At 38.4% G+C, this 18296-nt stretch overlaps 1 protein-coding gene across 10 annotated transcripts in view; it reads right to left on the bottom strand.

Moving 5' to 3' along the window:
* ccdc88ab (coiled-coil domain containing 88Ab) overlaps positions 1 to 17801 on the bottom strand; it is a 62666-nt gene extending 44865 nt beyond the window's left edge. For 5 of the 10 annotated variants that reach the window (XM_028007152.1, XM_028007149.1, XM_028007150.1 and 2 more), the window contains exons 1-3: positions 17101 to 17801; positions 16890 to 16990; positions 5517 to 5625 (exon numbers count right to left, since the gene is read on the bottom strand). In XM_028007152.1, coding sequence (XP_027862953.1) covers positions 5517 to 5625; positions 16890 to 16990; positions 17101 to 17163 — 273 coding nt within the window. In that variant the 5' untranslated portion in view covers positions 17164 to 17801. The remainder of the gene's footprint in view (positions 1 to 5516; positions 5626 to 16889; positions 16991 to 17100) is intronic. The other 5 variants (XM_028007151.1, XM_028007157.1, XM_028007156.1 and 2 more) reach the window with 1 other exon arrangement.
* Positions 17802 to 18296: the final 495 nt, after the last annotated feature.

Below are 18296 nucleotides of genomic sequence, written 5' to 3' on the forward strand. Positions count from 1 at the left end.
GAATCAAAAGAGGAACTGACAGGCTTTAGCAGCACACTGTGGCGTGTGAAATACAGCAATAAAATGCATTTTTAATAAAAAGTTAGACTAGGATAATGTTAGCAATTTAATAGAGGTCTATAAGCATTTGAAACACTGAAACTGAAGTTTAACCAAAGTGTATCAGCTATGTTGCAATCTCGCCAACATAGTAAACCAGTACGAAACATCAAGCAATTTTCATAAGCCACCATGCGATATTCAGACTGATCCTTGCAGAGATTCAGGGCCAGACGTAGTTTGCATGAATAGGGTTCTCTGTTACCCTTTTAATAGTTGAAACACAGCTCCCAGCAGTTTTGCCACACGTCAAACTGAAGAGATGGGGAAGAGGACAGACATGCTTTTGGTTCAAACATAACATCTACAGCTTTAAAGATGGGACCACAGACAAATGTTACCGTCTAAGAGATAAATGTATGCAAGTTTTAACATTTCACAGATCACAAATTGTACAGCTATACACAGTACAAAAAGTTAAGATGACATGCGTCAGTCTGAATAGATCATTTTGACAGTGAGTGAGAACAGATTGTCTTTGAACGCAACTTTAAAAACTCCACAGTAAACCCCTTAGAGGAAGAAAAAAAAAAGAAGTTAAAGCTCAAAGATTTGAGTTCATCTGGCTTAGGCTCTGTGCTACATTCTGCCTGAGAATGCCAAACCAAGGTCACTAAATTAAAAAGAGGCCCAGCATATATTTGGACAAACCACTGAGGTTACGAACCCTTCAGCGGACTAAGCCATGCAAAAATCAAAGGAAAAATGACCAAGCAACCGTAAAAGTTAATACACTGCTCCAAAATAGTGCTGAAATTCAAGAAAATGTGTCCCATCTTTCAGAAAATGGGACTTGAGCATTTTAACTTCTGTTAAAAAAAGAAAAAGGAAGAAAAAAAAAGCACACAATTTATACAGGGGAGGCAGGTCACAGCTCCCCCAGTCTTGATGTGTTTACCAGATTCTGAAATCAAAGAGTAGAGCCTGTCTAGATGTAGACGACCTCCTACACAATATATCTAAACTGGGAGGGGGGGAAAAAAACAACTATTTACACCAAAATGACACATGATGTGGAAACACACTCAGCTCAGTCCAAGAGAGCTCATTTTATGAAATGTAAGCCGTCATTATTGAATTTCTTGTCAACCTTCACTCATCCTCTCATACACTCTCAATACAAGCTGCTAAAATGACACACAGTACAGAGAAGAGAAGAAGAAGAAAGAGTGGGGGGAGGTGAAGGATAAAGAACAGACCCAGGAAAGGTCCTCAACTGTCTGCCTAAAAGAGTCCAACAAACTCAATGAATTAGGTTTCCTCCCAACACCTGAAGATCCTTTAGGGAGTTAGCAAAGGCTCAGATTTAATGAAACAGCTTTTGACATCAGTGCAATTTTTTTTGGTGGTATTTACAAAGTGCTGCTGACTTAACTAAATCTTAAAAGTGAATTACTTTCCATTATCTCCCACATTTTAATTAGAATTAATGACTAAAACCCACGTTTGGAGGCCTTAGTCCTCGACGCGGACGTCGCGGGTTCGACTCCCGGTCCCGACGACCTTTGCCGCGTGTCTTCCCCCTCTCCTCACCCTCCTTCCTGTCTGCCTACTGTAGAAAAAATACGAGCCACTAGCGCCGCAAAAACTCTTCGGAGAAAAAAAAAAAATAATTAATGACTAAAAAGGGACTGTGCAATTGATTAGCTCTTTCTTTTAGTGCTGAGTAGAGTTTTGAACAAGTAGAATGAGTCTGGCTTTAGAGATATCCCTATGAAAAGAGGAGAATGAGTTTAATCGAAGAGGCAGTCGCAACAAACTTCAAGTTTAAGACGATAGAGATGAAAACAAGAAAAATGTGTCACCATCTGCACAGCATGTGTTGTACCACCATGCACAACAGGAGAGCATTATAACTCTGCCTGGATCTTTGGGGTTTCAGTCCGTATTTGACAGAGAACATAAACAATAACAAATGTAAATAGAAATGGATCTATGTCCTGAGATTTTAAAAATGTATGGCTTTCAAACCGCTTCTCCACTGGCTCCTTCATTTACAAACATAATCTTACTTAGGCAAATTATGCCGTTTGAAAATATTTTTGGTTATATAAATTAGGGATGCACAGATCCACTTTTTTCACTTTCGATACCGACACAGATCTTTGAGGTTTAGCATCAGCCGATACTGATCTGACACAGAAAAGAAGTCTGTCAAAACATCTCTTTATAAAAAAACATAGAATTAGACTGAATAGATCTGCCCTCATAGCTCAGGCACATAGTCACTGATACCGGATCTAGAATATTTTTCAATATTCAAACCAATACATTTAATAATATATATTAATTTTAAGTGTCGACATCTACAACAGACGACTAGCAGCTCAACACAGTTGTAATATACAGTCTTTCCAGCTCTCTGTGATATTAATACTGCAAACATTGATAATGAAGCAGCCCTACTTTTTTAGCACGCAAGAGGCAGAATGGCAAAATAGGGTTGTTGTTTTTTTTTTTGCTCAACTCTGTGTATTGAAATAATAAAATGCTGATTGGATCCATTTTGTGTGCTCTCCACCCGGAATGTGTTTCGCTGCTGGATTTATTGTAATTTCAAAATAATAAGCAGGACACAAATGCATATAATCAATTGGAATATTATTGGGAAGGTCATTTATTCCAGTAACTCAAGTCAATAAGTGAAAAGGCTTGATGTTTTAAACTCGTTGTTTCTGTTGATGATGACAATTTTCCACTTGCAGCTAATGAACACATCACATTTAATTTTATATTACATCAAACCAATAAAATCTATAATTGAGAACCCATATTCTAGTTTACTGAATATGGCTGTAAATAGAAAAGAATATCAGCAAAAGAAAAAAGGTTTCAACCAAATTTTTGCCTTCTACCTCCACTTTGGCATTAAACATGAATTACATTCAATCAAGGAACTTTTAGGGAGCAATAAAGTCTTTGGAATGCCATCATGGGGGGGATGAACACATAGTGAGGGATTTAAACCCCATAGGTGGTCTCTGTGAGGCAGGGGCCTACACACCCAAGTGGCAGAACAATAGTGTGACCCAGAGGTCAACAGGGCGACGCAGACACAAATAGGCAGGATTAATCAAACGTCAAACATGAACAAGAGTTTCATTGTTGGTTCATAATGTCCCCCTAAATCTAAAACCATGCAAACTTGACAGCCGAATTGTTCAGAAAACAGCACCAATTCAGCAATAACATGTTTAGACATTTCTCTGCCGCCATTTATCAAACACAGGAACCAATACTAATTATTTAATTGGGCAGAATTAGCATGCTAATTGTTAATTTTTCCCCCCAAACAGTAAATGACAAAATTCTTATATCAGCTACTGTACTCAAAAACTTATTTGTAGCTCTAGAACAGTTTAATTTTAACAATACAGTCAATTTACTATAAGAAAAGAAAAATCCCCAAGTCTTTTCAGAATATACAGAAACTTCATAATAGGGTAAAGTGATTTAAAATTAAAACACAAATTTAAAAATTCAAAAAACTAACATTGTATTACTCCTTCAAATGCTACTATCATATAATTGCACTGGACTTGGCTAGTAGTTTACAGAGTCACAGCGTTGACCCTTATTAATGCCTTCAACCTTTCCTCCTCTCATCCTCCACAGACTTTGAAGGTCACAACTTAACCCAAGTAGCCACTTATAACGGCTAATTCTGCTGGTAATTTGAAGCAGCCTAGTGGAGCTTTTAATATCATCGGCGAAACAGTAGAGTGACTGTTTCAGTAAGACAATCCAGGAGTAATTAGCAGGATGTTCGCAATCAGTGAACAAAAAACTAACCAGTGATTATTTTTTGACAACTTGTGCTGAACTAAAAACAGAGATTTGAGGCAGAAATTTTCAAAATTGAGTGGTAATATATTCATTTGCTTAAGTTCTGTTGGACCAGTGTCCTAAAAGTTTCAGGACACCGGCCCTCCAGGAATAGACTTTGACATCCCTGCCTTAATTTACCACACTGATGCGACTGCCTGTTGGGTCACAATCCACCGAGATGCCAAGCTATTCCAGCAAAAATGATGACTCATGTTAAATACATATTGCAATATTTTGCTTTGATGGCTGCTTTTACATAGAAGTTATAGCAAATTACTGACTGGAATTGCGCTTTCTGGTCAAGACAGTACAGAAACAGGACAAACCACAAACCAAGCCAACAACATTGCATCTGCCATTCCAGCTGACAACTGGCACCGCCATTGCCAAGCTGAAGAAGACTTTGGACTTCGTAGGAACCTGCATCGCCTCACTGATACCATCTCTACATGTACCGGCAAAGCCAATTCCACCTTGAAAGAAAAACAAAAAACCTTTTTCCTAAGCACTCTCATTTCGAGTTTAAGCATAGATTTACATTTCAATATAGAATCTGAAAGACACTGCTACAAACACAAATTTCTTCTGACCTGAATTTAGATGTGCATCTAAATTCTTAGAGCGTTGACCCATTTCCATAATCTCAAGACAAGTCTGAGTATGTATTGAAATACGCTTTTTTTAAGTGATATAGAAGAAAAAACAATTTCAGTGTAGAAGGGGTATAAAACATTCATTTTTTTCCAGAAGAGAATTTTTTTTTCTCTTCTTTCATGTCAACTCGAGGACCAAACAGCAAAACCAGAATAAAAAGATTTGTTTCAAAAGTAGCAGCACATATCTACAGCGCTGTACTTGAAATCAGTTCACAAAAGTTTTATTCTTATTTCAGACAACCATCTTAAAATTTACTCTTCTGTAGTTTATTTTAGCAGAGAGGGAAACTGCAATTATGTTCTTTCGGATCAAGTGAAGATTAATCACGGCGTTAACAAAAACCAACATGTTTTGAAGCTTGTTGAGCTGATGCAAGCCTATGAAGTGGAGAAAGGCTGATGACAAGATAAAACCTCCTTAGAGAAAACTCAGAGCACATCTCTTGCTTCCACTTCTGAGTTTGTCTTGTGAAAGTTTAGCTGTGTTCAAACAAAGTTCAGATTAGTGTGTCAACTCGTTGAGAGGGATGATACTTACACTGATGCTAAGATTTTAAATTAATGCAAGAGAGTCAAAATAAGCAGCAGGCATGTTACTGCATCAATGCGTTTTTCATTTCGGATGTCAGTTTAAATTTATGGAGCCATCCGAGTTCTGGATAATCTGGATACCACATCACACGCATTCACATCTGCAAATATCTTTCTGTTTATACAGCCAAGTAATTATGGGTATGTTCTTGTGTGGATCTATAAAAAGGTGTGTAGGTCAACCAAAAGCCTGGATGGGAAATTTATTTGATTTGTGGGCTAAATGGTTGAAAACTATGAACCAAAACCACATAAAATATGACATGTACAGAGAGATACAAAAACATATTAACCTAAGCAAGAAAACTGAACTTTTGATTAAGTAAAAGAAAAGTGTCTTACCTGATAGTAGGCTTTAATCTGCCTGATGACAATAGAAAGGTTCTGAATCCGCAATGTAGGGTCATTGTTTACTTTCTTGTTGGTCCTCTGCACTGTCGCTTTTGGATATCTACATAGAAGACAAGAAAATTAAATGTTATTAATTTTATATTTTTTTTTATTTATTTTTTTTAATATGGCACAGCATGATGAGAAAACTCAAAAATATGATTATGTGCAACGAACCACACACACTTTTAAAGACAAAATAAATAAAAAAATGTAAACTGTTTCAGATCTAGAGAAGAAATGTTTGTGAAATAAAGTGTAGTAACATTAAGTTATTAGTCAGGCGTTAAACAGTCACCTGAAAAATTTCTTCAGTTTAAGAAAACATATTCCTTCTGTTTCAGACAGTCAGCTATCTGCCTAACAACAACTTTGCAATCACTTTAGCTAATCACTTAACAGGTAATTTCAAGATGTTTAGCTTGTGTGTATCTATTATAGCCAAAACTGCACCAAGATAGAAGGAATAACGAGCTCAAGGCTGAAGTTTAAGAACTTTAAAACATTCCACCACTTTGTAAAATCAATGAATATCTTTTTGTTACAAAGAGATATTAAAAGTGTCCATTATTCTAGTTAGAAATCTTCTGTTGACCATGATGCTGACCGCAGCAACAGTGCGGTTTGAGAAACAGCTCTCTATAACTTATGAGATTTGTTGACTCAAAATTTGGAGAATCTCAACACCGACAACAACGTAAAGTTCTTTTTTTTTTTCACGTTAGCTTTCGTTTTAATTTGAACTTCAAATCGACAATACATATCCACATGACGACCTAACTTTGATTCAAATGCTTGATTTATCCTCTTTAAGCAGAAGGAGGAGGTGGGGTCAGATTGTTTTTGAATGGATGGTAGCTTGCAGTGCAGCAGCAAAAGTGAAGTCATGCATGTACTTGCATCATATTGTATTTAGACATCTGATCTGTTGTAATAATTTACTGTTGGAATAAAGAAATTAAAAAATTTAACTTTCTCAAAACTCAGAGTAGAAATGTGTAATCAGTTTTTACTCAATTATCTGCCTGTGGCTCATAATAGATAGAAAGACTTGTTTTATAGGTAGAAATATTTAAAGGTCTAAAATTAACTGATGCTTTCCAGAAAACTATAAAGAAACACGGTTCCTTTATATCAAGGCTATATACCCAACCTTTGATTAGTAGGTAGTGGAACATTCATCAACATATTTGAGGTATTTGCTTTATAACCAGGAGTCTAAAAATATAATAAGCCTCAAAAATTTAAGATGCCAATCAAGGCATGAATTTAAGTTTTACATTAAAAAAAACAAACAAAGAAAAACATTTTACCTCATCCAACAGGCTAATTTTTGTATGTGTCAATTAGCCTTAAGCCAGCCTCCACCCTAATACACACATACAAACATTTATGCTAATTGCAGAACACAGGGTTCTTTTAATTCTGGTCTAAATGAACCCCCGTGTGACTGCCCCATCTCTCCCCCTCCCCCCTTCACACACACACAGCCCCTTTCGAAGCCCATTGTGGGGGGTCTGTTTAACTCAGTAATTAAAATCACAGAGGAGGCTATAATCCTATCAGGGCGAGCAGGGTAATGTGGTGTGTGAGAGAAAAATGGCATTCCTTCATTGTCGTTGCAGTCAGCTGACAACATGGCGGCCACAGAAACACGACCAAAACATCGCTTTGCGGACGCAGTCCCTAACCAGTGTAGGGCGGCCTGACACACTCTTTGATTAGTAGGCAAATAAATACGGAGACTGAAGCAGTAACGGCTGTCAAAAATACACTTATTACCCCCACCCGCCCTTCTTAATCCGGCTGATACAGTAAACCTAACACTTTAAATACACAAAAAGATTAGGGATGACCAGCCAAAGCCAGTTCAATTGCCAGGAAGGTAGACAACTCTTGGGCCAGACGGCCGGTCAGTAAGCCGACCCGTTGGTGCTGTCCGTTGTCGCCACAACCTCAGACCCCGGGGCCACTGGGCCCCCTCCTCCCATGTCCCGCCTTTGATTGGCTGAGTGGGTTATGGAGTAGTGTTAACCTATATATGACAGGCTGAATTAGGCTCAGCTTGGGCAGCCACGCACATACACACAGACACAGAAAGTGGCCTAAATGTGCACACACACACACACAAAGAAAGAGAATGAAGGCCACATTTCTCCACGTGTTGGAACTAGGGATTATAAACTGTACTGTCCAAGCACTGCGGGGCGGTGTGGGCTTGGCTCCTGAAGTGTGCCAGGCAACACGAACAGAGAACCACTTAATCCCAGTGTAAGTTAATAATTCAGTTTGTGAAAATGAGAAAAGAAAATATAACCTGGCACACACTAAAATGTCTAATCAGGATTTCGACAAGGATCTCAAATCTAATAATGTATATCCAAATTATTTTTAGTACTGAAGTCTCGGAGTTGACAACAGAAACTGAACAAATTAGAGTGAGAACACAATTAAGCTTTATAGTTTTAGTTTAATGAGAGAAAGTTACTACCTCAGCGTAAAGTCTCCCTAGTTCAATAAACTACACTCCCTTGCGCTTGATGAGATAGAGCTGTTTGCACATACAAATCCATCAATCACACAGTTATGCTTCTAGATACGGTGGCGATGACTCGCTAATGTTCCAACCAACCATCAGAATGCTTCAAATAACTTGCATGGTGCCAAACAATTGGGTCTGGGATTTTTTTTGTGCAATCTCGGGATTACAAAGAATTATGTGCAAACTGGTTGCTTAATGCCATCTCTGAATGTAAAACTTGTCAAACCTTAAAGGAAGATGGGCAGTAAAAGACGGACCCAGATGGCACTTCTGTCAGTCAAGAACAGGAAACTGAGGCTGCCATTCAGATAGATGCCTGGTTTGATTAGCTTAAATCTCATCTGCAATATTCAAATAATAGGGTAAAAAATTGCCATAAACAACATTCAGTCATCCGTTGTGACCTCTATCCATGGTTTAGGTTGGTGGTATAATTGCATGAGGGATATTTTCTAGGTACACTTTCAGCCCCTTATTATCGACTAAACCTCAAACACACCACAACCTACCTGGGCTTTGCTACCGACCTTTACAATCACAGTGTACTCATTTTCTAAAGGTTACTTCCAGCAGCATAATCCACCATGTTGCCAAGCTCCACTAATCTCAAACCCATTTCTTGAAGACGACAGTGTCAATACATCTCAAACCAATAGAGCGCCTCTGGGATGTGGTGGAATCCGAGGTTTGCGTCACGACTGTGATGTCAACAAACCTGCAGCAACCGCCTGATGCTGTCACGTCAATATGAACCAGAATCTCTCAGGTATGAAGGTTTTAAAGGCTGGCCCAACTCAGTACTAAAAAGGTTTACTCGCTCATTTAATGCAAACTGTCGTATTTCCTATATTGTCTCTCTATCCACAATAGTGGCTTCTTAAGGAAAGCCCCTCCTTCATTTGGTTAGCAATAAATCTCATTTGTTGAACATGCTTACTAACACAACTAAAACTGTCTGCATCAAAAAGACTTTGCGCACCATAAAACAAAACAGATTACTGAATTCCCAACCATTTATTTACTGTATGTATGTTACCCATTGCCCAATTTTCTTCTTTTTGCTCCACATGAAGTCAATTCTATCCCATCTTTGTCTTCAAGCTTCAATATGGCTTCTTCACTTTCTTTTCTTCCCCTCTCCACTGTATTAGTAGGAACTGGTACCATTGTGATAACAATAAAAGGGATGATAATAACTATTCATTACATATTTTCTAGGTGACTATAATTGTGTGTCACAGCAATTATAGCCCTACAAACACAACTCTTGAAAAACATTGCCATTTGTAATGCGCTTCTTTACGACACCGGTCACATGAAGTGAATCATTAAATTGTACAGTGAGTGTATTTTCAAATTTATTGACGCTGTATTGAACAAACAGTAGAGAAAATAGCTAAACTATGAACCCCGACAATGAGGACAGTTTTGGTGGGTTGTAAACATTAATTGGAATTCATTGCGACAACAATAAATCAAAATCCTCATAAGAAATTCATCACAATAAATGATAAACGATATGATAAATGCCCACCCTAGTTGGGCTCATTTGTTATTCAGTCAGTATCTCATATGACCAAAATTACTTGAATTGTAATCCTGTGAATTTATTTGTACCGAGTATGAAATCCTTTTATAAATCCATTTATAATATGTGTTAAATAAGTTACTCCAAGTTCCTCTATGGAACAGAAATGTTGTACCTGGTTAATAATTATCACAACCCTGCTGCTAATGCTCAATGTTAAGCTGCAATTAATGGAACTCAATAATCCTGCTGATGTTTTATAGTAAATGTCTTTAAGAGGAATATGGGGGGATTATATGTCCCCTAAGCCATTGGGAGGCTAGGAACAGATGGACAAAGTGTCGACTCTGCATCAACTGCAAAAAAGCAGCACTAGCAAATTAATGCAGATAACATAAGTAGACAAAAAGAAAATATGAAAGTTAAATAATTAACCCAAATGGATTTCTAGTTGCAAGAACGTCTGAAAGATATTGCATTGCAGTACATCAGAAAGTAAGAGGATAACTCAGATTTGGAACTATAGGTTAAGCACTTCCTTGGTTATAAGGCTAACAGTGATTCGCTTTACCACCACTGTGTGTCAAGCTTTCTTCCCTTAAGGTCACAGCTGCAGTTTCCTAACAAGCATGATGCACATCCTCCCGCTTTATAGACACAAAGGCACTGGCATGACTCAAAGATGACTGCGAGTGATTGACCGAGAGTGATACAAGATGAACATCAAACTCCACGTTCTGACAAAAACGCCTAGACTCCCACTGTGCAGACAGTAGCAGTAAAAGAGGAGACAGCCCAGCAGCAGATAAGAATGGATCTCTTTTGTCAGACCAGGAATCTGAACTATGTATGCTACAATCTGGCTCATACAGGAAACAGAAGAAAGCAGAGGAGTGAGATGATTGAGAACGGCAAACAAGAACAGGAAAAGTTGTCCTTTCCTGTTATCCTTAGCTTTCAGACTGAAGTGCAGTTAAAAAAATAATGAACCAATGACTATGTTGGTTCATTAAATACAGTGTAGTGTATGAAGTATTTCAGCCTTTCTAGCCTATCAAGAAAAAAGCAAGTGCAAAAAGGAATGACTTTCCAACAGGGATTTACAACTAATCTTCTGCTATAAACCATGAAATTAAATTAACTCTGCCACATTGATATGTGCCACAGTTGGAATATATATTCAGTACATATTTCCTATGTGGTTTTCCTGTGCTAATTGTACTTGTATCAACTCGTTTCTGTTTAACATGTTAACTAACTAAATGAGGGATAGAATTTTGGGGTGCTTCCCATGTATTTAGTAGCGCTTTATAATAATATAAGTCCAGCTTTTTCCTGATTTCTACCCTTCATAAGCAAGGGTAGAAATCCTTTTTGTGCACATCCTCATCATGTGCAAAAAATTCTGCAATGTCAACAATTTTTTTCTATTTCAACATGGTTCCTGTTGTCCTTAGCTTTCAGACTGAAGTGCAGTTAAAAAAATAATGAACCAATGACTGAAGTCATTAGTTTTAGGATTACAGAAGCTTTAAAGTATTACAAAGCAAAGTATACAAAATGAATAATAAAAAGTCAAGAAGATCATGAACAAAAGAGCAGTCTTCAAAAATCTGGGATTTAAGTCCCTACTGCCAACACTTCTTATCTCAAACGCCTTTCAACAAATCACATCACACTCAAGTGATGACAGTCACAAGGACTAAGCAGCATGTAAAATAGGGTTGTAACAAGGTCTCAAGCCATGAGATCATCAACTCCACTGTAAAGTGAATTCTGTGTTACAAACTGTTTTCCTTCTAGTTGCTTTACGAATGCAAACTGCCATGAAGAGCCCCAGATATGCACCCTCACCCAGAATATGTTTTCAGCTCTTATTTTTCAAATAAGAAAGGAAGCAAAATGCGACAAACTGTTAGTAATCAAAGTAAGAATACCACTGATCAATGGCACAGAAGTTAACAAATGATTCCTGTTTTTATTTAAGAAATTTCAACAAAATATTTCCATATCCAATTACGTTAAATGTAAAAGACTTACAATAATCAAGCATGAACGGGATAAATCCACACTTTACAGATATTCTTTAAAAAAAGACATTTCTAATCTGTATTTCACTTGTAAAAATACAAACATCAGAAGAAAACAAGAACAAACATCAAATGTGGACTCAAACACCATGGTCATTACAGACTTTACATGACATTTTATGATTCATGAAACTTTTGGTGTGCTGAAAAAACCAAACAAAACAGGTGTTACATCTTTTCCTTGTGAGCATGGACTAACCCAAGTGCAGATCTGTGTTCGTTTTACTGATTCTTAGATGCATCTTGGTGTCGATGGTAATGATTCTGCAATGGATAATCAATGAAAAATAAGAATAACTGTATTGTTTTACAGTTAAACCAAATGAGAAGAAGCACAGTTAATTTGGAAATATAAAGATCATGTATGATGTTACTGTCAATAATCTTAAAGAAAAGTGTTGACCCATTGACAAAGAATGGCATCCACAAAACATGAACATGACAAGTTTCCCTTTTAGGGTTTACGGTCAGGAACTCTGACCAAAAACTGTAAAGTAGTCTGATGCGGAACTACACCTTGTGCACAAGTAGAACAAAGGAACTGCTATGCATTCAAAATTATTGCCTCAACTTTACAATCAATGGCTATAAGAGCAAAGAGAAGGTCACTGAGAGGAGCAGCTTACTCATACCTCATTTGGAACACATTGCTGAATATAATGCACATCAGAGTGGAGTCAGAGAGGCTGATGTGCATTGAGATACAGCTAATGATTGGCTGAAGAATTATGATTGAACTGTGAAGTCAACCAATAGTAACAGTCTACTGAAGCATGGCTAGGGACAATCAGTAGTGCCTGAAACTGCATGGGTTAACTCACAAGAAGATTTGGACAGGTTTTATACAGATATCTAGACTAAGAGATACAAAGAAGTTAAATAAAAACTAAACTCGGTTTTTGTGGTATTCTTGTATACAGTAAAACAGTACTGTTCGATGAACTTTGAAAATAGTGTGAAGCTGGTTAGAGGAAAATCTCTATTGCATCGATTTTCTTTACAACAATTCCAATTGTTTCCCCAACAGTCTGAAGAAGATGGAATAAACAGTTCACTGGAGGGGCCAGCCAGCCAGCACTGCTCCACAGAACTGCCAAGAAAACAGATTTCAGACATGCAGCGTCTCTGACAATTATTAACTGGCACCTTCTCCGCTGAGCGTGGAAGCCAATTGGTATGACAGCAGAACGGAGACAATGTAATTGGCTGGATGATGTCAGTCACACGAGGGCACAGGGGGAGGGGTCCCTGTGCCATCTGGGTGTCCGTCAGCAAACCGTTAGATAATCCCGGGTTCCGTCTACGCTCTCCCGTGCTCTCCTGATGACAACTGCTGCTAGCCGATTTGCCCCGTTTTCGGATCGGTGACACATTCACACAACACTGCAGCTCATACTGGAACAACTGACTCCATCAGCAAAATATTAACTTTAAAATTATTTTCTTTAAAAAAAAAAGCCAAAAAGGGATTCAAGAGGAATACTTGTACAATTTTTCTGTGTTTTGTAAATACATTACTGCATGTTAGGGGTGGGTGACATGGAATTGGAATTCAGTCACAATACTTTGTGGTATTATTGTGATATTGATATATTATTGATCAAATTTAGGGTATAGGAGTTTAGCATAATATGATTAAATCAAATTAATCCATCCCCATCTTCAGGCCTTCCAATATGATGAAAAAATAGGCATCCCAAAATTAGCTAACAATGACAGAACCAGGGCAGCGAGACATAGATAAACTACTACAGTTACAACGTTTCTGTCAGCAAACTTGGAACAAAAAGGAAAAGTTGAAACGTCTCTGCAGAAGCTGAAAACAGTATTTTCTGTTACCTGAGCTCCTTGTTGTTCAGACACATTTCTCATAAATCGAGGAAGCAGACAAAGAGCGTGCAGTTTCACCAACACAACTTCTAACCAGTACTGAAGGCCTTTGTGTGGGAGGGCGGCTGGGCCAGACAACTACCAACAGCTGCCTCAGTCCATAACCAAATGCACAGGGAATGAAAAAACTGAAAAAGTATCCACAAATCCACACACTCTCCCACGCAAACAGAAGCCTTACAGAAATTCATGCACACAAACACACAGTGCTGCCTCTGTCTGGCTATCCCTGGTATCCTGTAAGGCAATCCCCAAATCAGTTACAGTACATTTCATTTCAGTGCTGTCCTTTCCAAGATCACTAAACCATTAACAGAATTTTTTTCATTTCCACAGCATACATTGATAGACAGAAATTCTACCTAGGTCTCATTTTTTAACCTTGAAAGCTTGAGCTAAGGTGCTGTCATGAGGTTGCCGTCATACAATTAGCATTTCAGACACTACGTTTCCTTTTGCCAGGATGCATCATTGTGTCAAAGGTGGTTATCCTTTAGATTTTGGCAGAATTTCCTCCATGTCTGTTCCTCATCCAACCCTTCCCCCCAAAATCCTTCCGCTTGCCAATTTCTGTCAGTCCCACAAGGGAAAAAATGATCTGAAAATACCACGGACTTGTTCTGTTTTTGCACAAGCTATGTGTAAACAAGAAAAGGCTGGACCTAAAAAGAGCCTTTCTAAACATTTTCTCCTTTGAAACAACTCAGCCAGTCAAGGCAGCCTGAAAGAGGAAGAGGAAAACAAGTACTAGAGAGTGAGACAGAAGAGGCTGCTTTAACTTGATTCATCTTAGCTGACTGATCGCTGGAGCAGCAGGAGGTCAGGGACTTAGGAAGGAGGCGACGGCAGGAGAAATAGGTTGTCATCAAATGACAGGAAACAGCCAGCAGGGTTAATCTAGTTTTTGTGCAAAAAAGGGATCCTACACATATTTCATGCTAACGATTTATACTTTTCCAAACTAAGAGTGTTCAAACCAATTGAAAAACCTCTTCCTTCTTATCGAAATGTAAACAAATATGAAGCAGTGTCAGATTTTAGCAGGACTTCACTTTTGTCGTTGGTAAAAGACCATGAGTCATTTCGCCTACTAGCCCTAGAGACACAAGTTTGTTTTGGTAATATTTACCCAAAATAACCAGCTTCCTGCTTTTGGAGTGGTCTCTGGTCAGTTTTCATTAACATAAATTCAAACCACGCCAGAGTTCACTTCAAACGAATTAAGACCCAGGTTTTTAGGTGGACCAGAGTTCGCTTTTTTAGTCCGCATGAGTCTAATTGAGCATTCACACCTCCCCAAAAGAACCGGACTTTCTAGGCAAACCAGAGTTGAATTACGGCAGACCAAACATGTTTTCTGTGCTTTTTATCCTTTTTTTTTCTGGAAAAAAAAGGATAAAATGAATGGATTAAGAAAAAAACTTCCTGAATACAAATGTTTTTGTATTTAAAATCATCTGTACACTTCTTCCAATGTTAAAAAAAGCTCTTGATAATTGCACTAAATACCTGTATTCAAATATCTTATATCAAATACCAAGGCTAAAATACTGCCTTTGTTTTTTTTTCTCTTCACATTACATATATTTATGTTTCTTTATATGTTATTTTACTTTTATAACAAACACTTGCGATCCTCTTTATGTACTCTAACTATTGCCAAACTGGCGAGACTTGGACTCAAACTGATGGGAGGCGACACAAGTTGTGCCACACTTAATCCCCTCCTGCAAAGTGACGATCCCTTCGATTGGAAGAAGCCATGGCTGAATACTCCCTAAGACTGGCAAGCGGGATAAAACGCTGACAGTGTAAAGCCTGGTATTAGTGGAAAAAAATCTAAAAAAAAAATGAATATGGAAAATCCTAATAGCAGGAAGTAGCTGCCTGGAGCCAGACAAAGGAGTGGAAATCCGTCTCCTTTTATGCCCTATGCATAATTCAGTGAGTGGAAAGAGACAAATTTGACATGTAATGCTCCCCTCAACACCAAGAAACGGAGCAAACAGTCTAATTTTGCTTTAATTGGATAAAAAACAAACATGTGCTTTTGGGTCTTCCTCCATGACCAGCTTGCATTTTTTCCCCCCAAATCCAGATTCTCTGCAGATACTAAGTGGTTCTCATGCTTAAGGCTACTATTTGCGGACTAATCTGTAACACAGCAGGGTGCCACCTCAAGGAGCCAGGGTATCTTCCAATCTGCTGCAAATGACCGAGTAGTACGAAGGAAAAAGAAAAAAAAACAGCATTTGAAAGTGGAGCAGCATGCTGCAGCCATGCACCACAGATTAGAGATGCAACAATCAGTTGGACAGAGATTGGAATAAGCTCATTTTTCCTCCATCAGCTCTGATCAGATTGGCAGTCTCCCATTCATTAAACCCAATCAATCTTGCAATTTTTGTTCCATCAACGCACCGACCAATAGGATGTACGACAACCCATTCTCACTGCATCCAAAACAGAGCTGCATTAGGAACTAACCTACATTCAGCATCTAGCAAATGACTTTAGAGTGGAGTAAAAATCCTGGCATTTGAAAGTTGTGAAGCAGTGTGTCCACAAAACAGGGCAGAAATGCACCGACCAATCAGACACAGCGCTTTCCCCCTGACCGGTGATTTACAAATTTGTTTTCCCCCTAATATGCAAATGAAATCAAATCTCACTATTCTTTAAGAAATTTATCAACCAAAAACATAATTTATAATTCACTACAAATGGTTATTACTATGAATAAATTGGGATAATCATACAATTTCTTCATTTTCTGTTAGATTCCAAACTAACATCTCCATCAAAGGACCTACAGCACAATTTTCATATGAACTACATCCTTCAGGGGACAAAATTGAAAATTGGAATCAGCAGTTTAAATTGACCACAAAAAAAACAACAACAAATGGGTGCAGAAAGCCTCAAAACGAGCCTTGCATGAACATTTTTGACTGTGCATTGCACCCAAAACAGTGTCCCTTTGTGAGTAGCCTACATTCAATTCAAAAACTCGACAGAAGCTGCAGTTGTTTTATCTGTTCAAAGGGATGACCCTAAAAAAAGAAAAAAAAGGCCTGAGGGTTAGTGTCGTTTTAACCCCTCACCACAATGTAAATGATCGCAGAAAAAGGCCACTATACACACACACAACACACACACAACACCCCGACTGTAAATCTAGTTTCGCATGCCCTCATTTGGCTAATTCTGTCCCTCGATGTAGGCCAAAGCAGAGGGACAGATGGGAATGTCTCCCTTCCTGTCAAATCACTTACATCTCAAACATGATCTCGTTCAGGTAAATCCCATCCACCAACTCGATGTATTCCGACAATTTACTGCCATCGGTCACTGTCGAGTGCCCAACACTCTTTACCTGTAAAAAAATAAATAAAAATAAAACGCAAATTAACATAACTAAAAAACAAAACAGTGTGATAATTTTGAGAGTACATCTGAATATTGAATTGAGGGGGTCCTCCTTACCCAGCAGACCAGAGGCGTGAGCAGGAACTGCTCCAGCAGTGGGGTGAAAACCTCGTTTTCCATATTCTTTTGGTGGCCTTTATTTCAGCTGATATGTGGAGGGAAATATGAGAGAAACCTGCGTTTATTTACACTCCGCTCATGTTGCTTATTCGACCTTTATTTGGGGGTAAAACAAAGCCAAGAAAAGGGGGTTTCTTTAATAAGGAGGGGGAGAAAAAAAAAAAACGTTAATCCTCAATCTTCTTGACACGACCCAGCTGTGTCAGATGCCAATGAAGGGGCTTGGCTTCCTCCCAGGAAAAAAAAAAAAAAAAGAGACATGGAATCACATTTTTCAAAATTAAAACTTTCAAACCACGAAGGTATTCTGTGATGTAAGGTCAGCCGGGTTCAGCTAGCTCGGCAAAAAAAAAAAAAGCGGTCAAATGCGGCGAACCTGTGCCAGGTAAGCTGTGGACCGTTAGTGGCAGAAGATTTCAGCACACGGGAAATCTAATATTCATCCGAGGCGGTTAATTAAAGGGTACATATCCTGCAGCGAGGCAAATATACATATACAAAATCCAGATGTTTAAGGTCCTCCTTTTCGGGTAGTCGGTTCTCTTCTCGTATTTGTCAATAAAATGACTTCCAGACTCGGGCTGCAGTCTGACTCCTTTCAAACGCCGAACACTAACTGAGCTGAAGAGTTGAGAGGATGACTGGAGGACACGAAGAACCGCCTCCCTGGTCGCCAAGCATCTCCCTCCGCCCTCCCTGCTCAAAGAAAACTAGGGCATGGATCAAAGCATCCTCTCTGTTCAAATTTCCTCTGAGTCATTGCAAGGAATACTTCTTAGTCAACACTTTATCATGCAAGTCATTTTTATTTATTAGGCTCTAGCAGAATGTGTGGAAAGGAAGCAAACCAGCTCTTTTTTCTAAATCAAAAACTATGTTTATAATCTCTCCACTGGCATAATTTAGATCTTAATGAATATGCGTTTGCTTATTGCAGTTCTATTTAAGCATGCATAGAGGTCATCCTTATTACCCCCTTTGTCTGCAGCGACCTCGTGCAGTGTGTGAGAAAAGTGCAATGATGCTACTGACACCTGGTGGGTAAACACCGAACTCATACAGTCGTGGACACGTGTTGCATCCTTCTATGTAGAATAAATTAATATTTTTATTTTAGTAGCATAATCTTACAC

Source organism: Xiphophorus couchianus, chromosome 22, assembly GCF_001444195.1.
Source record: "Xiphophorus couchianus chromosome 22, X_couchianus-1.0, whole genome shotgun sequence".
Lineage (NCBI taxonomy): Eukaryota > Metazoa > Chordata > Actinopteri > Cyprinodontiformes > Poeciliidae > Xiphophorus > Xiphophorus couchianus.